The sequence below is a fragment of the Pseudochaenichthys georgianus genome, chromosome 4 (genome assembly GCF_902827115.2).
Source record: "Pseudochaenichthys georgianus chromosome 4, fPseGeo1.2, whole genome shotgun sequence".
In the NCBI taxonomy this organism is placed as follows: Eukaryota; Metazoa; Chordata; class Actinopteri; order Perciformes; family Channichthyidae; genus Pseudochaenichthys; species Pseudochaenichthys georgianus.
This window is the reverse complement of record NC_047506.1, coordinates 4,066,354-4,090,920: the sequence shown is the minus strand read 5'-3', so window position 1 is coordinate 4,090,920 and position 24,567 is coordinate 4,066,354. Positions and strand designations below refer to the sequence as shown.

The 24,567-nt window shown below is 39.5% G+C and overlaps 1 protein-coding gene across 5 annotated transcripts in view; it reads right to left on the bottom strand.

Moving 5' to 3' along the window:
- LOC117445871 (guanine nucleotide-binding protein subunit alpha-11) overlaps positions 1 to 24,567 on the bottom strand; it is a 52,825-nt gene that overhangs the window by 13,566 nt on the left and 14,692 nt on the right. Inside the window, exons 1-4 of one of the 5 annotated variants that reach the window (XM_034081784.2) lie at positions 15,706 to 15,853; positions 9,509 to 9,693; positions 5,633 to 5,787; positions 4,078 to 4,206 (exon numbers count right to left, since the gene is read on the bottom strand). In XM_034081784.2, the coding sequence (XP_033937675.1) occupies positions 4,078 to 4,206; positions 5,633 to 5,787; positions 9,509 to 9,655 (431 nt within the window). In that variant the 5' untranslated portion in view covers positions 9,656 to 9,693; positions 15,706 to 15,853. The other 4 variants (XM_034081783.1, XM_034081782.1, XM_034081780.1 and 1 more) reach the window with 4 other exon arrangements.

Below are 24,567 nucleotides of genomic sequence, written 5' to 3'. Positions count from 1 at the left end.
TGTGTGTGTGTGTGTGTGTGTGTGTGTGTGTGTGTGTGTGTGTGTACAAACAATGCCATATTCCCTCTTTTCTCTGCAGTGTGTGAGCAGGAGAGTTCAAGCACGAGACGGAAAGTGATAAGAAATATGTTCTGGTTTAGAAGTGCAAGTAAAGAGGTGCTAAATGTGAGGGATATGAGGGAATATGAGAGGAGCAACGGATAGACATCGGGGAGTGGTTGAAGGAAAAAACGGAATATTTAAGATTAGGATAAATCATGGTGAAAAATTACAAAAATAGAGGAAAATGAGACATGAGCTTGTAAACCTTCATTAATCGGTTTGATTGTAAAAGTAGGAGACACAGAGCGATGCACCACAACACAGACTATATCACCCCTTGCTGCTAAACCAACAAACTATGTGCAATATATAAATGCTGTTAATAACTGTAATATATACCTGGTTGCTAAATCCTTAGACCTGTTACAAGGTGTGTATTTTGTAAGTTGTGTAACTTGCTGTTGTCAAATACCAACCACCTATGTGCAATATGTGCTAGATGTGCAATATGTATATAGATGCCGTTAATAACTGTAATATATACCTGGTTGCTAAATCCTTAGACCTGTTACAAGGTGTGTATTTTGTAAGTTGTGTAACTTGCTGTTGTCAAATACCAACCACCTATGTGCAATATGTGCTAGATGTGCAATATGTATATAGATGCCGTTAATAACTGTAATATATACCTGGTTGCTAAATCCTTAGACCTGTTACAAGGTGTGTATTTTGTAAGTTGTGTAACTTGCTGTTGTCAAATACCAACCACCTATGTGCAATATGTGCTAGATGTGCAATATGTATATAGATGCCGTTAATAACTGTAATATATAACTGGCTGCTAAATCCTAAGAACTGTTACAGGATGTGCATTTCTTTGAAATCATGTAACTTTTTTATTATATCATAACTTTTGAATGCATGTCACAAATGTAACATTAATCTGTCTGTGGCTCTTTTTGCTGCTGTAACTACGCACATTTCCCCTCCGTGGGACTAATAAAGGTATTCTGATTCAGATTCTGATCTGATTCTTGGACAAACTAGTTTTAATATCAACATCATTTTTTGTTTGAGGCTTTTAGTGCTAAAAATGCTGCTAGACATAACATTTAATAAAAGGCGCGGGGAGAGAAACTAATAAATAAGTGAATACAGTTTTGAGTCTCTATTCCAGAAATATTCACCCAGTTTTATTGAAAAGCAAGACATTTAAGGAAGTCCAGCACAAGAGCCATCCTTAAACAAAACTCCTTCACATCAAACAACCTCCTGTTTTTTTTCTATAGCGAGAATAAGTGACTTATTTTGTACGATAAGCTCCACTACGCTGAAGTGAAATGACATTTTCTGCGACTTCAAAAGCCAATTAAAAGAGGAGGAAGCAGGCCTAAAGGCGATGGTGTATGAAAGGCAGCCTTGTTGCAGATCTGTAAACTGCACACAGAGGAAGTATAATGCCACATGTTACTATACACGAGTCCCAGCCCAAGGAAATCCTGCATCAAGTATCTCCCCTGTTTAATAACAGGAATACGACGGCTCCTCGTCATAAATCACTACTGTGGAAAACACTAGAACAAAGATTCCCACTTATTGCTAGTAATAAAAGTAGCAATCTGTAAACAAATGATAACTATACAAACTCAAAATGGAAGGATCTTGTGAATTAAATATATGAAATGGAAGAAATTATAAGAATTAGACATTTTGTTCATATCTTTGACGAAAGATGGGAAAAATGCTGGATGAATACAACTCAGAACATTACCGAGTATTCATTTTAAGAGCCAACTCAAGACCCACCGTTTTAGTTTTAATCAATTTGATAGAGTTGTGTTTTATTTGGTCCTCTGTTTGGAGGCATTGAGTTATGTTGCTATAAAGCGTTTATTTGTATGCGTTGCTATGACTTTGGATTGGGAGGAGGGTTAGCATTGTGTTTACTTACTGGATTTTTATTTAATTTCTGTGATATTTCCTCTTTATTTAATATGAATTACTAATTTAATCTGCACCGCCCCTTTGCTGAAACACTGTTAAATTCCCCGCTGTGGGACGGATAAAGGATTTCTAACATTCCTTCCCACTTCATATTTGTATTTCCAGTGCCTTCACACAGAGTTGAAGTCATGCAGTGGTTGCAGTGCTTCACCGTCAGCACCACTATCAGCAGCTGGGAGCCTCTTCAGCCTCTGTGTGTGAGCACAGTTATTTCCATCGTTGCGAGGCGTGGGAGGAAGCTGACACGATGGCTTCCTATCGATTTGCACTCTTCTGTGATCGCTGTTGTTCCCCGGGTCCGACACCATCTCCTCACCTCCTCTCTTTTTTTTGCAAAAGGAGGAGGAAGGGAAGCTACTCTACGTTTTGGTGGCGGCATATAAGACAAGTCCTAAAGCTGTAGCTTCACTACATATATATGCAGGAATCAATGTCAAATGTAATTCCTTTTAAGACCTTTTTTAAGACCCTTTCCATACATGTTAAGACCTCATCGCCACTTCCAGTTTTAACCGGTTACCTTGGCGACACACTTTACCTCACATTGACTATATACAGTATTGATTGTCCTTCCTCCTTATCTTCCAACCATTTGGACGCAGACTTGCATTTCCCCATAACCATGTTGCTTAACAACCGGCGTAAACGGGCCTTCGCGCTATCGAGCAGTGAGCGTGCGACGTTCTGTTCAGATGACGTCAAACCCAACGGGATGCCAGAAATAAACTACACAGAATCACACTACACACCTACGCCATGACTACATCCAGGCAGACTGTAGAATATTACATTACATTGCATTTAGCTGACGCTTTTATCCAAAGCGACTTACAATAAGTGCGTTCGACCAACAAAATACAACCTTGAAGAAAACAGAATCATAAAGTACATCAGGTTTCAGAGCCAAAACATTTCAAGTGCTACTCAACTGGCTTTAGATAAGCCAGCCCTTTATTAGTATATAAGTGCTTTGTTAGCAATTCTTTGTTCGTAGTTCTATCGCTCGAAGAGGAGTCGAAAGAGATGAGTTTTCAGTCTGCGCCGGAAGGTGTCCAACCTCTTTGGACAATTTATATACTTATTGAAAACAAGCTACAAAATGTAATACCTTGGGAAATGCCGTTTACTACTTTTTAATAGCCTTAATTTTCGCTAAATTGATTTATCAACTTTTCATACTTTTTACGACCCCGCGCGGACACCCTGCTACAGAGAAAACTATCAGAAATACTGCCTTGATGAGCCTTTCAGTTACTAAACATGCTACAACTACAGAGTTGGCTTTGTAATAAAGCCTGGAAGTACGCCATAACATGTATAATTTCATTATCTTTTATTCGGCCAATTAACTGGTGCTCTATAAAAAGTCTTAACAAATGGTGTCTCCCAGCAGGTGATTATAACACTGAATGAAGTCTCTCAGACGCTGCTAACATTTGTCTGCTCGTTTCTCAAATAACTTAAGACCCAAACGTCAGATGACTAAAATCCTTCATCAAGTTCAAATACATATTTAAAACAACCAAGATCTAAAACGGGAATCATTCACATGGGGCTTAAAACTGGATTAAAAGTCAATTAATGACGGGCGACCAAATTGAACTGACCGTGTTGTTCTTTATTAACTGGCGAAACATGTTGAGGCGTTTATTTGTCACCACGGTTAGCATTAACTAGGGTTTTTCATCAAATAAAAACAAGGAGAATAAAGTCGACTGTACTGTTATGATTGAACGGATGTCCCAGAATAGAAATGGTAAACTTTGAAATACTAATCAATGATCAAAATAGTGAATTCAATTTGTCCAACTACATGTTTTTGGCTCAATTTACAAAAAATACTGAATGCATTCCAATATGAGAATGGATTTGGGACATATTCAGACAAAATAAGGAAATAAAACAATGTTGTAGGTGACATAAACATGTTGAGTCAGACTTAAGATGACTTTTTTGGATTATAAAATGGAAACAGAACACTAATAGGGTACAGAAGTGGGGTTAGACAAAGTAAAGTTGTTCTCCTTCTACCTGAAAATGATGCTTTGCAAGTCGAAAGGGTATTCTATGATCCCAGTGGTTGGGATTCGAACCCTAAGCACGTCCTGTTGGGTCGGTAGATAGCACGGTTCAGCAATACGATCCAGATCACTTAGATAGCTAGAGACAGGAAGGACGACAGACAGGGAGGGAGGGAGGGAGGGAGGAAAGAGAAGATGAAGCATAACAGCAGAAACAGCACCCTCCCTTCCTCCGAAAGCAAGTGGACTAGTCCAGATGTAACCACAGAAAACCATTCCCAAGAGTTATGAGGAGAGGAGGTGACATTTTGAACCTCTACCCCCCCAAACATTCTCTTAGAAATGTAGCTTCATCCTTGATGGCAGCTCCCAAAGACAAAATATTCCTCAAGTTTATCATCTGTGAAGGTTTCGGGGCTTTGAACTGGACTCAAAATGATGATTTAGCATTCAGAGGCCAACTCCCTTTTCTATAAAGACTCAACAGGAGGGGATTTGTTGGTCTTTGAGAGTACCATCAGGGATGTGTTAAAGTGCTGAGTCGATGGAGATAGCGGCATCGACGGTTTCCAACTGGCTGGCAGACTGTGGAGCAGCTAGCCAATCGGTGGCCTCATCAGCAGCACCTGACACCAGTACCTGAAGATAATATTCTCCAGGTCAAAGGGGTACTCGATGATGCCGGTGGTGGGCACTCGGACCCGCAACACGTCCTGCTGAGTGGGCATGTACCCCGCTGTCGCTATTCGATCTAAAGCGTTAAGGTAACTGTGGAAGGAACACATGATAAAGATGCACAGGTCGGAAAACAATTGCTCTGTCAAAAAAACATACTACCATCAAAAAGGGGTGGATTGAAAATGTTCTTCCATTTCAAATCAATCTTCATGTGAATGATCCAATATCTATCCATACACTTTAGAGATTCACTCTGAAACTAAAGATGCTTTAGCAAACTCTTTTAGTTCCCCAAATAAACGTTTTGCATATTGACGCAAGTGGCCGAATGCTTTTTGATGTCTCAAAATGTTACCATAGGATAGGTTCCAAAGGGAAGGACATTTATAACATTAAAGAACATTTTCTTGTCTAATAATGCATCTTTTAATATTTTTTCCCCTAGAAATCTGCTTCTGAACAAATTGGATATAGCCTCATAAATATATACAGTTTATACAAATACATTTATTATTAGAACTTTATTTCTCACCCTAAAACCTCAATTATTTAAAAGGAGCCCTCTTAGTCTGAAATGGATGAATGCAGGTTGGAATTAGCTCTGATATTATTAGCAGTCATTTATAAACCTGTCAACATTTCCTCCTCTTCTCCACATCTGCCTGAACCCTCTTTTCCTTTCTTCATATGTAGCACATAGTAACACAGGTAGATATGGTTTATTAGCAATCTTCAATGCAACTGTTACATTTTATCATGTTTAAACTATCAAAACAGTTATTTACCAGTTTTCTCGCATTGCAATGGATATTTTACAGGCGACAGTTTAAGTGATTCTGCTTCGACAGATTAAAAACAAATCCTGTAGATGAATAAGTTGGACGTACTATTTGGTAGAGTCAGAGAGCTGGTACTCTCTCCTGCGGTCGTAGGCCTCCTGGATGCCAGGGTCCGTCCACAGCATCTTTATGGCACTGGTGTACGGCTGCTCGAAGGCGCAGACCTTCTCCACGTCCACCTCACGCACTACCAGGGCATTACTCTGGAGAGGAGAGCAAAGGAGAACACTTTAAACAAGTCAGTTTAGTAGGTGAGGATTTTATGTGGAGGAGATCAATTCACGATCGAATTGATGAAGTGATAGCCTTGACATCTCAAAGTAAGCAGGGCTTGCTTATGGCACTTTCCCACTGCAGGACCTCGCACGGTATGGTCTTGGTAGGCCAGGCTCACTTTAAGCTGCGTTTCCATTACAGTTAGTAACTGGGGTAGTAACTATAGTAACGAAGCAGTGTAGGCGGGGCGATCGGCTGTTCAGCGGGTGGAGCGACGCTGCGTAAAACTGCCTTGACGTCATCTTCAATGCGACACAACTCTCAAACACCATAACAATGGAGGATATGGAAGCGATCGTGTACTTAGTTCTTCATTTTTATCACAGCAAGGAAGCAAACTTTGTTTCGGAAAAGGCTGCGAATAGCAAGACAAACTACAGAAGAAGCCAACAGGAGAGTTTGGGCAACCCTACAACGCAGCAGAAACGACAAGACGACTGATCACTACAACACGACAACGCTACTTGGTAAGCTAACGTTTGCTAACTAGCAATGTGTTTAGGGTCACGCTCACTATACGACCAGTGTTTCCAGTATTTAATTAATTTTAGCTACCTCTTTTACGTATTAAAATATGTATGCTCTTTTATGTGATTTCAGAAGTTATACCATTTGCAGAGTCGCAGACCTTGTGTTTGGACGTTCAACCGAGCGGTGGGGTGTGATTATTCTAGTAGACCTCAACAATGGAATTATGATCAGTAGAAATGGCCATGACACGGGACCTTTAAGAACTCTGTTTTATGGTCTGTTTTGTCTGTTTAGATCTACTATTAACAGAGGAAATTACGATACAAATACTTGTTACAAACAAACAGTTTAATCATCAAAGAAGTGCAAATAACAAAGCAAACCATAAACATAAATACAAAAGTGTAAAACACAGCAACACTGTATACATAAATGCAAGTGTAAAAGGCCACTAAGGCCAGATCTGCACTGTGCATCTCCCTCAGGACTGTGAGGTGCTCCTCTCCTCGTTTCCTCTTGCCTGGAAGACAATAAGATAAACCTTTTTTAATCACCGTAGGGAAATTCAGGAGTTATAGCAGCAACAGCAATAAGAATGAAAAACACAGGACAGGTACAGGTCACATAAGGATATAAGAATAACATATATAAGTATAAACAGAACAACAGTAAGGATGAACTAAAGACAGTTCTGGCCCTAGATGTTTACAATGATTGTGAAAGTGAATTACATTATGTCCAGCCTGTTGATAATGAATATAAATATATATATATTTGGGCTGTCAAACGATTACAATTTTTAATCAGATTAATCACAGCTTAAAAATTAATCATGATTAATCACCATTCGAACTATGTCCTATGAACTATGCCATTTCTTTATGTATATTGTTGTGGGAATGGAAAGATAAATGAAAGAAGGCGGATATATCCATTTAACATTTAACATGTATGTATGTATGTTTATTATAACATTGTTCTGTGTGTCAAAATGACAGACAGCCCACACATCACTCATCAAACTGTGGGGTCTTATTTCTATCAACACGTAATGTTGTATCGATGTATATAGAGATGTACTACAGCAAAAGTATTCTCCGTCAGGACTTCTTGCAACAACACCACGCTGTTATCTTGATTCTGATTGGCCAGAAGACATTATCAAAGATGTTCTATTGAGAAGACGTTCACTACGTGACAACAGTTTTCAAAACCGTTTCTGGTCTTCGGTATTTCCAGACAAGTGGCTACTGAAATCAATCTTACTAACTGCTGTCTGTGCAATTTACTCCGCGAGTTGGCGGACTTTATTTTGCTTACTTTAACATCATTTTTCATGGTGGGGCTAAGCCATTTCTTGGTATGGCTGTAGCCTACCCCAGCCATACTCTGGCGCTGCCACTGGTGGGATGTATGGGGCGGGCCATTCTGCACATGCGATAAATTAATTCAAAAAATGAATTACCGCCGTTAACGCGATAATTTTGACAGCATTAATATATATATATACACATACATACATATTTATGAGTATGTACAAATATACAGTCATGAAGTAAATGGATCATTACAAATGAATATAAGTATGAATAAATATGAGACCAGTTTAAAGTGCAAAAATCTAAAACAAAGCACAGTGCAAAATAAGTGGAAAGCAGTGCAGGTCCATGTGTCTGCGGCACAATACTTAACAATGAAGAATATACAAGAATATATTAGGATGTCAAACACAATTTTACTAGCTGCAACATTAATAGTGATTCTTACTACTTTTACTTTTGGTACTTTACTTTACTTGTAACAGAGCATTTCCACACAGTGTTATTGCTCATTTTACTTCCTGACGATTGTCTATTTTTTACTTAACTCTAGAAAACTGGACGTAAACAATGGTACATAGGGTGTTAGCAAACAATAGCTCTAGCTAATGCTATCTCTGCTAACCGTAGCCTGCTAATCGTAGCTCTTCGGGCTCCATAAAAGCATGGGTTGTCGGCACATAAATGTAAGGATAAAATAGGCTTGTTTGTTAGAAGTGAGCTTTACAATAGATAGGGACACAACGCTTTCAAGCAAAGAACAGAGCGTAAGCAAAAACTTACCATCCTGCATGGATGCAGGACGCCGTTGCCGAGTCCAGGCGTCGTTTCGCGTTGCGCCATCGAGCTCCCGCTGTATTTTTTCATCCGCAACGAGATGGAGTGTTTCTTTTGTTGCTGCCATTTCTTTATGGATTGGTTGATGATTTGTTTATTTATTTATTTATTTATTTTTAAAATTGTGCTTACGCTTGGGGACTGTCTCGCGCAACAATTGTGACGATTCTCTCTCACCAATCAGCAGTCGGGAGTGTTTACGTCACTGGTTTAGCATATTCAGCTCGGTTGTTGGCTCGGTAGGAACCTCGATTTTGGAGGGCCAGAAAAAAAGTGAAAACCCGTGAGCCGGAACTTCCCCTGGTGGAAAAGCAACACAAAAAAAACGTACTAAGCCGTGCTAGGTCCTGCAGTGGAAAAGCGCCATTAGTCATTATGAATAAAATGCCCAGGAGAATATAATGTATTTGTATATTGGCCACATTCACTACCTCAATAGTGCTTTATTCCTTTAAGAATACATATTACATACAAATACTCACTTTAATATCAGAATTCACTTCTGGTTTATTTATTTATTTGACTGTAGTTTGAATTGCATGAGGGTGCACGCTTTGCCAAATTCTGGGCTCATACCTATACTGTTTAAAAAAAAAAGTAAGATGTGGTCGATAGCTGATTTCATAATTTTTTGTTGTTTTTTATTTTATAGTTATTTAAGTGTTTGCTGCCATTTTCAGAAAATGGCATGTCCTTATTCTTAATAATCCACAACTACTAAAACAGCAAGAATATGTGTGAGAAAAAAACTTTGATCTCAAAACTGAAATAACCAAAACTTCTGCAACAACATAGTGTGCTATTGTAAGATCCCATGACTCATGGTATGAAACTAATCGGGGAAATACGTCTCCGTTTTTTTTAACTGTTTCAACAATTCAGTCATTTCATTAGCTACTCTTTTATGTATGGGCATATTTAACCAGAAAGCTATATATATATATATATCCTATGTATTTGGATATCTATTAAAAAATGTTTAGACCACAACCCTATTTTCACCCTCACACCTGGTACACACCTTGTTCTGCTCGTACTTGAACGGGATCTTGAGGTTCTCCGTAGCCCGGATCATGGCCTGCATCGAGGTGAAGATGTTCTGGTAGACCAGTTTGGTGAAGCCCTTCTTATCCTCATCTGTGTAGCCGGACCCGTGGATTATTCTCATCTGCTTGATGAAGGTGCTCTTGCCACTCTCTCCAGTACCTGAAAAGAAGCAAGACGACAAAGGAATTAGAAGACAATTTAAAAAGGATCATCAATGGATACAGGATATATACAATATTGCGAATAGGTATGAAAATGGTCCTCCAATCCAATCGCTAACAAAATAGAACGTTTTAGTATCCTACAGTGCTGCCATCAACTGAAGAGAAAATATTTAAATGAGATAAACTGTGTGCAGATACATTTGGAAATGGAAAGACAGTTAGTGTCCATATTGCCTTTTCTGTGGTCTCTATTTTTGGTTTTCCATTGGGAAAAGTTGTGACTACTACAATAACCATGTCTTGAAAACATTTCACCGCTCTCACCACCAATGCATGACGTACTGTAATATCCCCTTAGCTTTTAATGATCTACCGTACTTTTCGGACTATAAGCCGCGACTTTTTTCCCCATTTTTTTTGTACCGCTAACGGCCACTAGGGAACCTCCTAAATCTATGGATTTTACAGGTAAAATTAACCACCTTTAACTCTATGGGCTCTATGACCGGTCCGCGCCCGCCACCTTTAAGCTACGGGCTCCAGCAGGAAAAGCTGGAGGCCGGAAAAGAGTGAGACAGGTAGCGCGCCAAAGTAAAAGTGGAACCGAGAGACAGAACGAGAGCAAGACAGACGGACAATTTAGCTGCTGCGGCTTATATGCAGGTGCGCTTTATAGTCCGAAAAGTACGGTATTTGAGCAGCTATCTTTTAGTTTATCAAGGATTTTTTCACCATGAGCACCAACCGGAGGATTGTGATAGTGGGAACATCAGCGACTTTCTGAGAACTTCAGAGATTTTGAACGAGAAATGTGGGAGAAGCAACAAAAAACGCTGTGCCCAGGAAGCCACATATGCTCCCTCCTCAATGGAAACAATTGAAAAAGTTGATGCTCTCTGGACACCCAGCCTAATGTAAAACCTTCTACATTGGGCAAGAACAACAGTGAGAATAATCCATACTTATTGTAGTAGAAAAACGACAGAGCAAACCACCTGTGGTTTTTAAGAAGTTCTTCACGGTCAGAAAAGAGTAACAAGTATTCTCAATTGTTGTTATTTTTATACAATGCTTATACAAACGGTTGAGTAGAAATGCATCCCATCATGCCCACAGGAAGTGAGCCAGACCTCAATGCCAACGCTGTCTCCATCTTACTATGACAGGACGCTGAAATGGTCATTCTTCCATATTGTGTGTACTCTTGGTTTACTTGAAGCAAAATCTTCTGTATGATTCGTATGTTATTGTATTTATCAAGTAATAGATAACTCTACTTAATGATTGTGTTACAGCAGTATACAACACACAATATAACAATAAATAAGTACACTATGACACACCCAACTACTTGTAATATCATAGGATAAGATGCAACATTTGGTTTTACATATCCCCGTATTGAGGGCTCTAGACAAGAATTTAAATCAAAAGTTGGAAATGTATTTTGACCAAATTTTCTTTAGTCATTTCGGTCGAGTCCCTGCCTCTTGTCATCTTGGTTTTAGTGTCCCGAGATATGCATTGTTACAAAGCGATGTAGTCATTGTTTTGGCTGCGGCTACAGTCTTGGTGAGTGAAGCAATGCCCCGTGAGTAACCACATGAGGGCTGATGGGCTCAACATAGAGCCGGGTAAACCAAGTTCATTCCTCCAATGTTGCATCACAGTGACCATGCATATGCACACATGCATAAACACACAGATGGTGTTTTTCCATACACATGTGCAGGTTGGGCTTGACTCGGTTTGTTGAGGCACGTCAGCCGAGCACAGCAAAGATTGTAATTGTTATTACAACAGGGCTATCTGATTGAAGGTGGTCTACCTGATCAATGGTCATCACTGGTGGTCAAACGCATTTCATTTCCTATACATTCTTAATATATATTCCCCGTCATGTTTGGTGCTTACTCTTCCCTGCAATATTCTTAGGATTGTTGCTATTGTGATATAGCCACAAACAAAACTAATTTAGAGAAACATGCATCATAATTCATGTATATTTTTCACAATAAAAGTCCTCTGTATTTAAAAGATCGGGGGATGTCATCATTTGTACGCCAACCCTCAGGTTCGAATCGCACTGGTTGCCTCGATAAGTCAATGGGATCGTTCCATTGGATTTTTGAAGCTCTGTGGGATTACATTTTGTTAACAATACTTTCACATTTGTTTAGGAAGATAATATTCACAAAGGAGCACCACTTGTTTTGAGGCAGAAATGAAAGCCTCAAAAGGAAAATGCTACAGTTAAACCTCGCCACGGTTGAAGGACTCCACGTCACCAGCGCTAAGTAGAAGGCACTCGTTTCGTACTCTGATTTAGCCACTTGTTAGCAACCAGCTGTAAGACACAAAACCTTAAAAGTGTGTGTCGGGTTAGGGAACAGTGTAAACATCTCTTGAGCTTGTGTTAAGCACAAATCTTTTTACAGGCATTTAACTAAACACTTTGAAAAACCCATTGACCCAAAACTAGGGAAGTCTGGTGCTAAAATGCTAACTCGTTTCAGGGATTCAGGACAGATCGCTGCACAGAGACTTATAAAAACGCCTGGACACAATTTATGTTACGCTCGCAAAACAGGCTTGTTTGACTGTGAGAAAGGGGGGGGTCGGTAGTCTTTGGAGAGACTTTGGAAATGGTCAGGTGCGGTCAGCATGCATACACTATAAATGGAAATCGTTTAGGAAAACCATGCTATGGCAAAATAGAAAAACTGTGTCATAGAAAAAAGCCTGCTTTAACAATATTTAAAAAAAACGGAAGCACAATAACTTCTCCAAGATGGCTTCCGCAGCAGGTTCTGAATATTTTTGAATGGGCATTTCCACCACTTGGGAACCAACACACGTGCATCGGTCACAAGGACGTCCCGCACAAACATACGTGGACGTACTCAAGAATGACGTAGGAGCACAAAGTACCAATGAACTGGCCAGATGTATGGAGAACCGGGACGACTGGAAGCAACGATGGAGGGCTTGTCTGAGGACGACCTAGAGATTTCCACCACTCCAGGCTTAGTGGATGAAATCGAGTTTTGTATTCTGGTCTCAGCAAGTTTAAAAAAGGGACGTTTAAAAGACAAGGCAGGTTGTAGTCTCACACAAACTCCACCTCTAGTATCACAATGCAACTCATTCAGTGTGAGTCACTTCAGCGTCATGTTCTCTCTGATTTCCATCTTCCACTCCAGTCTTTGTTTCTACTGATGTCATCTAGAGCGGCTACTGTGAAATATTTTCATTATAAATTTCAAGATTAGTTTTTCACACAAATCTAATTATTCTGTAGCTTAAATTGTCTGTTTAAATGTATAAAGCACATGTATAAACATATAATGTACAAACTTGTCCGATTTAAATTAGCAAAGTTTGATATTTTAAGGGATATTTGCAAGTTGCGATTAATAATACAATATATTTTATATTACATATCGACAAATTGCTTGCAGAATTAAAAACAATATTTGAAACAATTTTCCTTCTTACTTTGATGAAGAGAATGCTTTGTTAAAATGTTTATTTAATATGCGTCTCATCCACCATTAAGTACAGCTGAGGGTGATCAGAAAGTCAGCCAGTGGAATGGGTAAAAGGAAACAAATAAACTTAAAGATTGGGCACCATCTGAAAAATAGAGCCATTTACTATTATTATTATTGACTGATATTGCAATTGTGACACAATTTGCAATATTTAAGGGAATAACATGGTGTGATTTGTATTGATATCTTTTACATATTTTGCCTCAACCAACTATTGCAATTTTGATCACGTTTGGATTAGATTGTGCAGCCCGACAAAAAAACAACCGACAAGTGATACTGATAGTGTTTACAGCCGTACTGTCTGGGCAGGACAGTAATGGCTGATTAGATCATTTGATTTGTGTGATAAGGTGCAGCTGCTCTTCCCGAGGCAGAGGAGCACAAATATCTTGCACGAAGACGAGAGTACAGTCTGACTGTCGCTAACAGAAGAGCCCGGTTCAGTGCACAGTGAAGGAGGATCTCTCACTGATCACAGCTCAGCCAACAGCGGAGTTTCCCCTTCAGACACAGTACGTCTTTCAGAGAGGGACATAAATAGCGATCGTCAAGACACAGCACTGGAGAGTTCACTTTCTCATTGACTAAAGAGCTGAAGGAGAAGGGAGGGGGATACTGGGGTGTGAGGGAGTAAGACAAGAACAAGTGCATTCTCTCTGCTTTCCGAGTAGAGAAATGAAGGGCGTTAACAGAGGATAGATGCATCAGCTTGCTGTGTAATTGAACCTGTGTGTGTGTGTGTGTGTGTGTGTGTGTGTGTGTGTGTGTGTGTGTGTGTGTGTGTGTTCATGTGTACTTAAAAAACACAGGAGCAAGGCAAGGGACAGATCGAAAAAGACAGACGGTGCAGTATGCTGTACGGAAGGGAAAGCCCAGAGGCCAGGGTGTTATGAATGTTATTTAGCTGCGTAAATATAAATCAACATGTCTTGCAGGCATGATCAGCTTAATTCAACAGATCCTATTGTTCTTGCTGCCCGACTGGAAAACCCAGCAGAAGCATTTCTCACGGACAAGCTACTGTACATTCGCTGGAGCTGCTCCTGAGGGGTAATGCTAGTTCCCATGGCAACTCCAGTGTGGACTCATAAAAACATGGCAGAGAGCACCAGCTGATAGGCCCAGCTGATTGGCTTCAGCACGTCTCCACAGAGCACAGTCAAACATTTCTTAATCCCACAACATGCTCAGCCAGGACGCCAGGATCCGCCTGTGGGAATTCAAAAGTTATAAAAGCAACGGACATGGAGATTTCAATCTTATAAGCATCTTGTTCTGTATGAATGTGTGTTTTTTAAGCAAGATAACATTAACTTTTTTTAAAAGATGTTTATGCTCAGTAGTAGGTGTTTTAGGTCCGGTAATAACAGGCCTGTAACAAATCATACTCAAATAAAGGTTATAAACGTATGACTTCTCTCTTTTGAATACGTTTTGTGAACATAATATTAGTAATCCCTCTGCGGAAAACCACACATTTGCAGATGCAAAAATAATCATATTGTTGATTTAAGAAATGAAGCATGATAACCTTCATTAGGTATGTTGTATTAGACTTCATTGGAGTACTTACTTTACACGTTGTGCTATATATAAAAACATTTGATTGTTTTTAACATTGGAAAACGACTACATGAAATACAAGTCATAACATATGGTATTTGAGTACAGCCATAACGTTGTATTTCATGTAGTCGTGTTCCAATGTTAAAAACAATAAAATGGCCAAACATTTCCCCCTACACAACTTTTAATAGTTATTTACATACATCTAGTTTCAACAAAATACTGTACATAAGGGTGTCTCAGTATTGACATTTTATAAAGTTGGCATATGAAGATTGGTTACATTTAAAGCAGCAAAGGCCAACACATACCAACTTTTTTAGTATGTATCAAGTTCCCAAAACACTAGAGCCTAAATATATGGCTGCTCAAGAAATATAATATTATTCGTAATTCCAAATTTGCTAAACAGAAAAGTCGGATTTGAAAATGGTCCTTTTCTTATGATTTTGTAGCGTCCAACTTTTAGATAATCCCTTAAGCTTTTGTGTAGAGTTCTGTTTTTAAGCAAACCTACTATCTAAGGTCTGACAATGCTTTCCTGAAAACAGGTTTGCTCCACAACACACATTTAGAAATGTAAGTCACCATTGGACGACATTTTGACATCAAAAGTCATGAAAGACAAATCGCCATGACTTTGTGTGTTCATTACCAATATTATAAGACTAAAAGCTTCACAACATTAGGGCGCTGGGTCCCTTACAGGCTTACCAGAGACCTTGAGCCATTTTGAAATCCCCAACACAGCAAAGCCAGAGGGAGCAGGATGAGGAGAAGCCCGATAATCACACAGCCGTTAACCATAAGAGCAACAAGTCACTCTGCCCGCAACGTGCACCGGCAGGGGTATTAGTCATTTTGCTAAATAACCATTAACTCACAAATAACAGGGGGAAATATTCAAATTGAAAGAGATCCGTTTCATAGAGTCGGGTCAGCTGCCGGTCGCGGTAGTTCAGCTGTGGTTTACATGAAGAGTAATAACCTGAAGCGGAGTCTGGCATCCATGTTAAAAGGGAGAGAACAGAAGAGAGCCGAGGAAGTGTGACAGAGTGGAGGAGAAAGGAGCTCCAAGTAAATGATTCCTTAAAAACTTCCCCAAGCACATCAAACAGGAAGCTGAGTGTGGGGGAAAGGTTTCCTCAAGAAGGCCTGTCCGACTGTACCGCAGGAACTGAATGACTGAACGAATGTGGCTCTTTTCGCCCACAGGAACATTTTGAGGAACTTAAAAGGTCTCCCATTATGATATTTTTAGGCATATATTATGAGTCTCAGATATATGAAGAAGAAGATTCAACTTATTGTCACTATGTAGTACAGGTACTATGTAACAAAACGGTTTCTCTGCCTTTGACCCATGCTAGTGTTAGGAGCAGTGGGCTGCCATTATGTACGGCGCCCGGGGAGCAGTGTAGGGAACGGTGCCTTGCTCAGGGACACCTCGGTAGCACTTGGTCTTTCCGGGACTTGAACTGGTGACCTTCCATTTGCCAATCCCAGTCCCTATGGACTTCGCTTTTGCTCAAAAATACCAAACAGATCGTGCATTGTAGACATCCCTCATATCCCTCTGTTCCAGCCCTGTTCGAGAAACGCTGATTTTGGGTCCTTAGCTTGAAAGAGTATAGCTTGTGGGGGAGCTTGTGCCTGCTCAGAATTCTACCGGCAGATACACTTAAATGCTGCCGTGATTAAACGCCATCATGTTCCAAACCACATCAAGGATTATTTCTGAAACAGTATGGAGCTCAAATACTTTTTCTCATGCGGGTTTTACCACAAGGTGAGTTCCTTTTTTTATTTCCTGCTTTTTTTTTAATTTATTTTTTACACATACTCTCTCCAGTACGGGTTAGCTCTGAGTGTTAGCGATGCTTGCTAATGTGAACAAAGACCAAATTACATACAAAACACCTCAGGCATTGTTTCTGATCGCAACTTTCTGATAGTGCCGTGGGTCCACACTGGATCAGCTCCATTTTACCCCGGTTTTTAGAGATGTAGGTACGGAGGAAGAGAGGGTTTTGTTTTCTGACACTTTGTTGGGACTTCCCTGACACACCGGGGACACACATTTATGTATAAAAGACATCAAAAAGTGAATTTTGCATGATGGGTCGCCTTTAATATGCGTTTTGATCGTACGAGCAGAGTTCTGGGTTTAGTCCCTGAGTCTTAGTATCTGCATCCCTAAATATTTCCTCCTACCTTTTCAGTTCCATTAGATCGGGATCTATTGGGGGTAACTTTGCCATTTAAGTGGGGCAGGAAAGAGTCTTAAAACTTGGAAATTGGTTAGCATGTTCACTTTGCTTGTCTCAAAGTCGATGCTTTTTTTAATGCATTTTTTGGTTGGATGCTTAAAAGTTAACACAAGTTTAAGAGAGTTTCATGTAGTGTTCTATAGCATAAAATATGTCAGTAAATACCCCACTCCTGAATGTCCATAGCTTCCCAGCGTGTCTATATGAGACCACAGAATATCATTACGTTTAGCGGCGGTGATGTAGTTAGTTTTTCGCCTCATGTTGGCTTTTACGTTCTAGGGATTGCATTTATGCTTTACCAATTACAAAAGTGGTGTTTACACTTTATGTGAAGATAATTCTGCTGGAAAAAGCTGTAAGTATCATGAATGTGTTTGCCACTAGGGCTGTGCAATTTAATCGATCTTGCGATATATATCGATATTTAGTTTTCCGAGAAAGTATCGATATTTCAGCCGCGGGTATCGATACATTAAGTCTGATAACTGTGTTCGTTATACTCGCGTCCAGGAGAGAAGCTTTAAAAAGGAGACTAATTGAGTCTCTGAGAATGTTCAAATGTATACTTTAATTAATAAAAAGCGCGGTAATGTTACAAGCAGAAGATGGTTCAGTCAGAAAAACAGCTGTGTTCTGGCTCTCGTGAGCGAAGGGAAGAGAGCGAGCTCCACCTTTCCAGCTGTTAAATATCCTCTGCTGAATCCTCCCTGTGGGCCGGTTGGCGCTGCTGGGGATCGGCCCTCCACGTCTCCAATGTTCGTTGTTGCGCATTACAGAGGATTCAGACATTGCACATTAAATATATAACTAAACACGCCTTTTCTCCTCCTTATCTCTTTCATGACTTTTCATTTAATACATTTTAAACGCTGTAATCAATACTCCAAAAATACCTCACGGCTGGTATCATTTCCGGTAGTTCCGAATGTTGTCTCATGCTACCCACGTCTGTAAACAAACGTATTCAAATAAACTGTACCTTCATTTAATATTCAGCAATAATAATATCTCGACGTCTATAGTTGTAGTGTTGAAATCAGTAGGTTTCGGACGTGCAACACTCCGTGTCATATCGCTACTAAATTCACCTCTATAGGAAATTGTATATTAGCCACATGCTAAATGCTAACCGGAGATGAAGGATTTTCAGAATAAAAGCTCAACAACTGGTTGTGCACAACAACTTCTGGTTTTTCAGTATAAAACAGCATTTAAACTGACGGTATGTTTATGGTACTTTATGCCATCAAAACATTGATTTTAATTTCTAACAAGTCCCATTTAAATCCCCCGTGTTCCGCCACCTGCTGCACCTTTTCATTCTCCATTGTCCATTGTGATACTGCACTTTACAGCTACAGTTTGCACTGTTTCAATAAATGAAACTAATTTTCTCACCACATCTTTTGATTCATTTTGTCCAGCATTTGCAAGATGGAGACTCTCTGTCAGAGCCATATATTGTATAATTGATGCTTTCAGTTTTCAGTCGAATTAATTCAATTCCAAGTCAATGGAACACTCACAAGATGTCACCAGATCACACTGTCCCTTTCAAATCTTTCAGAAAATGATATAAGTGTATCGAATTATATCGAATCGTATCGAATCGTATCGTTGGCTGAATATCGTGATATATATCGTATCATTGGCTGAATATCGTGTATCGTATCATATCGTGAGATTAGTGTATCGCCACAGCCTTATTTGCCACAGACGTTATTTTTACCCATCCCATTGGCTTTTTGGCATGGGAACCGGTGCAACTTGTGGATCTACCTACAAGAATACGTCATCCATGAACCGCTCAATGAAGGCACTGTTTAGTCCTGGCATTCACTTTTAATTATGATCTGATCACAAGTGGACAGCATTAACGTCACATCAGTGTGCGAAAAAGTACACGTCCCACCGTCCGGGACGTGTTATTTACAATATCGGACAAGTAGATCCTTCAATTGACTTGTCCGGCGGACAAGTGACGCTTTTCGGCCTGATTTATTGACAAATTATTGATACATTCAGTTTACAAAAGGCAGAACTCATTCGCAAATTGTACGTGCCCGCCATTGTTCGTTTAGAAATGTTAGTTTCGGTTCTGCTTGTCGATTCCTAAGGAAATGCATCTCGCCGCTTTCTGTACAGTTAGACGGGGGCGGGGCGGAGCGGGGTGGGAACAAATAACAATTGTCCGGTACCGGGATTAATAAGAGTTGTGAGGACAGGAGGCGAGGCCGAGCCCCGCGGACCGCAGCTCTCTCTCTCTCTATGCTCCGTATCAGCTGATCGCTGCGCGGTGCAGCTCAGCGTCTTTCTCTCTCTTTCTACACACACTCTTTCTGCCCGTTTAACAGCCTAATCTTTGTCAAACTTTCTTATGTTCTTTCTCTAACACATAATGAAGGTTATTAAGCGTTTTAACTCCTATGTTGTTAATATTGCCCGCCATTTCCTTTATGAAGTAGCCTCCCTGTCTGTGTCCTCGCCCTGTCCTCACATTCCCGGACCCCCAGACTCGGAGGAGCACAGGGATGTCAGTATTGTTTATGAAGCAGGGTATAGAAAGTACATTATTGAAATGAAAATACTATTTATTTACTTTTACAAACAGTGAGCAGCTGCAGCATGTGTATTGCAGGCAGGGCCGCCCCTGGCCAACTTGGGGCCCCAAGTGACATTGTGAGATGAGGCCCCCCCCCCCAACCGACAGGAGTTAACTTTTTTTTTTCTTCGAAACAAAGTAGGCTAATATAATAATATAAATATAATTCCTGTTTATTATTATTATTATCAACACTTTTTTATGCAGTGAGGTAAATGGTTGTGCATGTATGTCGTTCAGTATGCGTTTACAGGTGAATACGTCTGCATTTCCTGCCAAATACTATTCTCAAAAAGATTAAAATATAATTAATGCAAATAAACAACTTCTATTAATAATAGTGGCCCTGATTGCAGGACATGTGTAAGCGTGCAAGCGTCTTTGAGTTGTAGAAAAGCGCTAGGCCTCTAGGCTATACATCTAATGTGTCATTATTATTATTATATGTCCTATGTGTTGGACATGTGTGGTTGGACTCTGTCTCACAGGCAGGTTGCAGTGTAACATCAGAGGAGACTGGGCCAACTGTACATTCTCAAACTGCACCACTTAGAACTAACTAAACAATGCAGAGATTATTTTTATATAATTGTATTCAATAACCGAAAGAAATTAAACAGTATGAAGTGATTTGTAAATAGGAATACAGATTTTACTTAATGTTTTCATAAATATATTTTTCTCCCAGTTTGTCATGGGACTTATTTTTACCCTCTCAAAGAACCGGAATCGAGAAACAAAAATAACCGGAATCGAAAAGCAGAACCGGAATCGTTAAAATCCAAACGATACCCAACCCTATGTGTGATGCATTAAAAGCTTACCGCTCACTTACGTTAGCGGTGTCGTAAAAACCGTGGGAAAATGTAAAATACGATGGCGAAGAAGAAGATTCCAGTGGCCCCACATTTTTGTCCATTCTGGACAAGTGAAAAATGTATTCGGACAAGTAAATTGCCAAACTCACTTGTCCATGGACAAGTACTCTGTAAAAACTTTTTCTCACACTGCACATACCACTTTTATTAAGATCTACAGTATCTTCCCTGCCCTTTCTGCAAACACACACTTATGTTTGCAGAAACAAAAAGGCCTTTTTCTTTTTAGCTGGCAGAAGAGAGCAGAGCTCTAACTGTGCCTGGTCTGCCGGAAGTTAAAGGAAAAAGAAATTATATTGCTTTGGACTTTTCAACATTTGAGCCAATGTCAGTAACGGTAAATGGACTGCATTTTATTATGAACCTTGCGACCACTCAATACCCTTTTTACAACACATGCTATGGCTTTTAATTATTCTACAATTGTATTTAGTTAGTCATCTTTGATTGCAGGACTTCAGTAGTTTTTATTTTGGTATGCTCCTTTAAATCAAGTCAACTGAATAGCTCTTCAATGATGTAAGGATTGCTGATTACGAAGACTTTCCTACAGGTTTTGTTTTAGAGAAAAAGCATGAGAGAGAGTCGGCGAGGGGAGCGAAACTGAAACATATAAATGGGTACCAAATCAAACAAAGCGTTGGACCAATATGTATCAAGCTGAACCACAACAATCATCAGAACTATTTTGCAAGATTCATCAAAGTCTCTTAACTCAATAACACTATTCGTCCTTTGACTTGTCACAGATCAGCATTTAAGGAAATTAGGTATGTCATTAGAAAACAAAAAAATACAAATAATTCTATAAAACCTTGCTCAAAAGAGGAACAGGTGTTGTAGCATTGTGGTATAACAAAAACTATTTGATCAATTGTCTGAATATTTTGCCAACTCTTGCAGATCTTGAGATTTAGTGGAAATACAACTGTTCTTAAAGAACTTTAGTACTACTTAGCTCAGGGGTGTCAAACTCAAATTCATTGCGGACCACATTAGCATTAAGGTTGCACTCAAAGGGCCGGTTGTAACTTTAAGACTATATAAAAATACATATATGAATATGTAATATATATATAAAATAATGTATTATATTGCATTATTGCGTCTGCATTGGATTATGATGGGATAGGGTAATAACTTCATAATTAACTACGTCTGAAATGCCGATGTCTAGGGAAAATAATTGCAAGTCTCTTCAATGAGAATGTCACAAAATGATTTAAAAAGAAAAGCCAAATTCTGAAAAAAAAGTCAAAAAATAAATAAAATAAGTGACATTTAAAAAAAAGAAAAGTCAAATTCTGGGATGCATTGTGGGACATGTAGTTTATTGGCAACGTGCTTCTGTAAAGTTGCATGTAACCGCATAATAAACATATCGTATTTTTTGCAAGTTCTTATGGGGCCACATGAAATGAAGTCGCGGGCCGGATTTGGCCCCCGGGCCTTGAGTTTGACACCCCTGACTTAGCTCCTTAAAAACTGTTTTATTGAAAAGCTAACCGAGAGACTTAAAACACAGTTTGCCCAACTTTACTGTCAGTGCACGGACTGGCTGCAAGTATCACACTATTGGCAGATGTTTCAGTGTACAGCTGCTATGGATACAGTAACTCATATTTGCTTGAGAAGAGGGTGTGTGTGTGTGTGTGTGTGTGTGTGTGTGTGTGTGTGTGTGTGTGTGTGTGTGTGTGTGTGTGTGTGTGTGTGTGTGTGTGTGTGTGTGAGAAGAGACAGAATTGTTTCATATTCATTTCCCGTGTCACTGTTTCTGTCACGCGATGCAACCCCTTAACCCTCAGCAATCCTCCTCCTATATGTAAAGTTGCAGAGACAACACCATATGGGAGATATTAAAGAAAACAAATGGGTACATAGCATTAGAAAGATGGTGGAGAGTATTGATGCACTGCATTTGTTAACAGCCTTTTTTCAGTTCTTAAAGTAAAAAAGTGTGATATTATCTTACTAAACCTGTAGATTCAAAGATATTTCGTTATAGGGTGGTGGTTGAAAAAACCCGTCAGACTGGTATAAAAAGCATGTATGTAATAAGAGCAATATACTATTTTTACAACAACTTTGAAACTACGGCTGAAACTAACCATTATTTTTTATCAATCCGACAATTATCTTCAGTTTAAGGAAAGGTCTTCAAATATCTTGTTTTGGATTAGGGTATTCAGGTTATCATCACTGAAAAATAAGGAAAGAAATATTCACACACTAAGAAAAGGAAACTCCTGGGCATTTTTCATTTAGGAAAAACACATTTCTACTTATGAACCATTATCATTCACATCATAATGTATCATATATTTCCTTATCACCTTGTCAGCTGAGCCGTATCTGGCCGTGCAACACTCAGTGTCACATACTGTATGCAGTAAAATAATAATTTTAAGCAACACATTAAGTTGACGAAACACTCTAGTCAAATGTAATGAAAGTCAGATCGTGTTTTAGTCGGGGCAGTGATATCATAAACCTGTTAATGTACGCATTCAAACACTTTTTCTTTTGCCAGCTGTATTCACCTTGCAGGTGCAGCTATATGGCTTTTATCCTGGATAAAGTGTTTAAGTCATGGATGTTTAAAGTTTAACTTCTTCATATTTGTCTAATATTATAGTTGACTTTTCATTCAGGAAGTATGACGCTGCGCTGACAGTACGCTTGTCCATGTTTGTGATTGGTCAAATGTTGCTAACCCCGCCCCTTTCATGTGAACGCGCACTCAGCCGGACAGAGAAACCCTGGCTTGAGTTACCGAGTTGATAACCAGCGTCGTAGGACCGCTTAGCGAGATCGCGTTTGTTTTGGGTTAGTCAAGCCAGATAACTCAAACATATCCAGGGTAAGTTGAACTGGATTCGTAGTACACGCCTCAGGTTACTACTAGACATCTGCCAACTAACCATCCATGCCACAGCATTTAAATCTTCATCTAGCTAATTAAAAATATATTTATTAATGAAGGATGCGGGAGAAGTGGGACCAGAGCCTTTTTGGTGCTTATTTGAATGTTATGTACTTCTCTTCCCTTATAGACACTAAAATACATTGTAAATATATATATGATTTTACAATACTCTCCCTCATATTAAAACTGCATAACACATCTGGTTTAATTCTGATATGCTGTACTTATTTTTTCAGATATACTGGTCATATTTGTATTCCACATTTTTGTTTCTTGTTCACATAAAAAAAATGTTATTGTATTTTTTTTATATATGTATGTCTTCAATATTTGCTTTTATTATGTCCATTTTAATATATTTTACAGCGTAAGTCACTGCCAAGAGCATGTCTGGATATTTGCTGAGAGAAAGAAAATAGGGGGCAGGAATCATGGGATCTCTAGCCCAGTTTGAGAAAATTCCTTAGATGGTTTTTCTTCTAATAAGAATGTGAACGTCAATTTAATCATCTTCAATATTTTGGATTCCATTTAATCAAAATGCTTTCTGACTTGAAACCGCAGTACTTCCCACTGGAATGACGTTTGCCTTCAGTTTAAAATCCCTCAACTTAAAGTGATCCTACTGTACTTCACTTCCTTCTTATGGGTCCAAGACTTAGGCTGCGGCCCCACGAGGACGAATTTGGTCGTTTGCGTTACTGTTTAGTGTCATATAGACCGTTCGGCCACACGAGGACGACCGAATATGGCACTAAACGACTGAGGAAACGACAACGGGTCCCAAGGTGGATAGAAATGCATACGCCACTCTCTGGGGGGTCAAACAGCTCCGTGTGTGCGCCCTATACGGACATTTTCAGATCACTGATAGTGATTGCGCAATAGCCCCGCCTCTCCCCACCTCTTCTGCTCACCTCCGCTTACCCCGCGCCAGTGCTGAAGTGTTTCGCCACCAACAACAACAACGGCGGATCGCAGAGTTGCTATCGTGCTCCGGACGCTATTGACCATGCTACAGTTGTTTGTGCAACATCTACAGCAATAATGATGAGGCAATAGCCCCG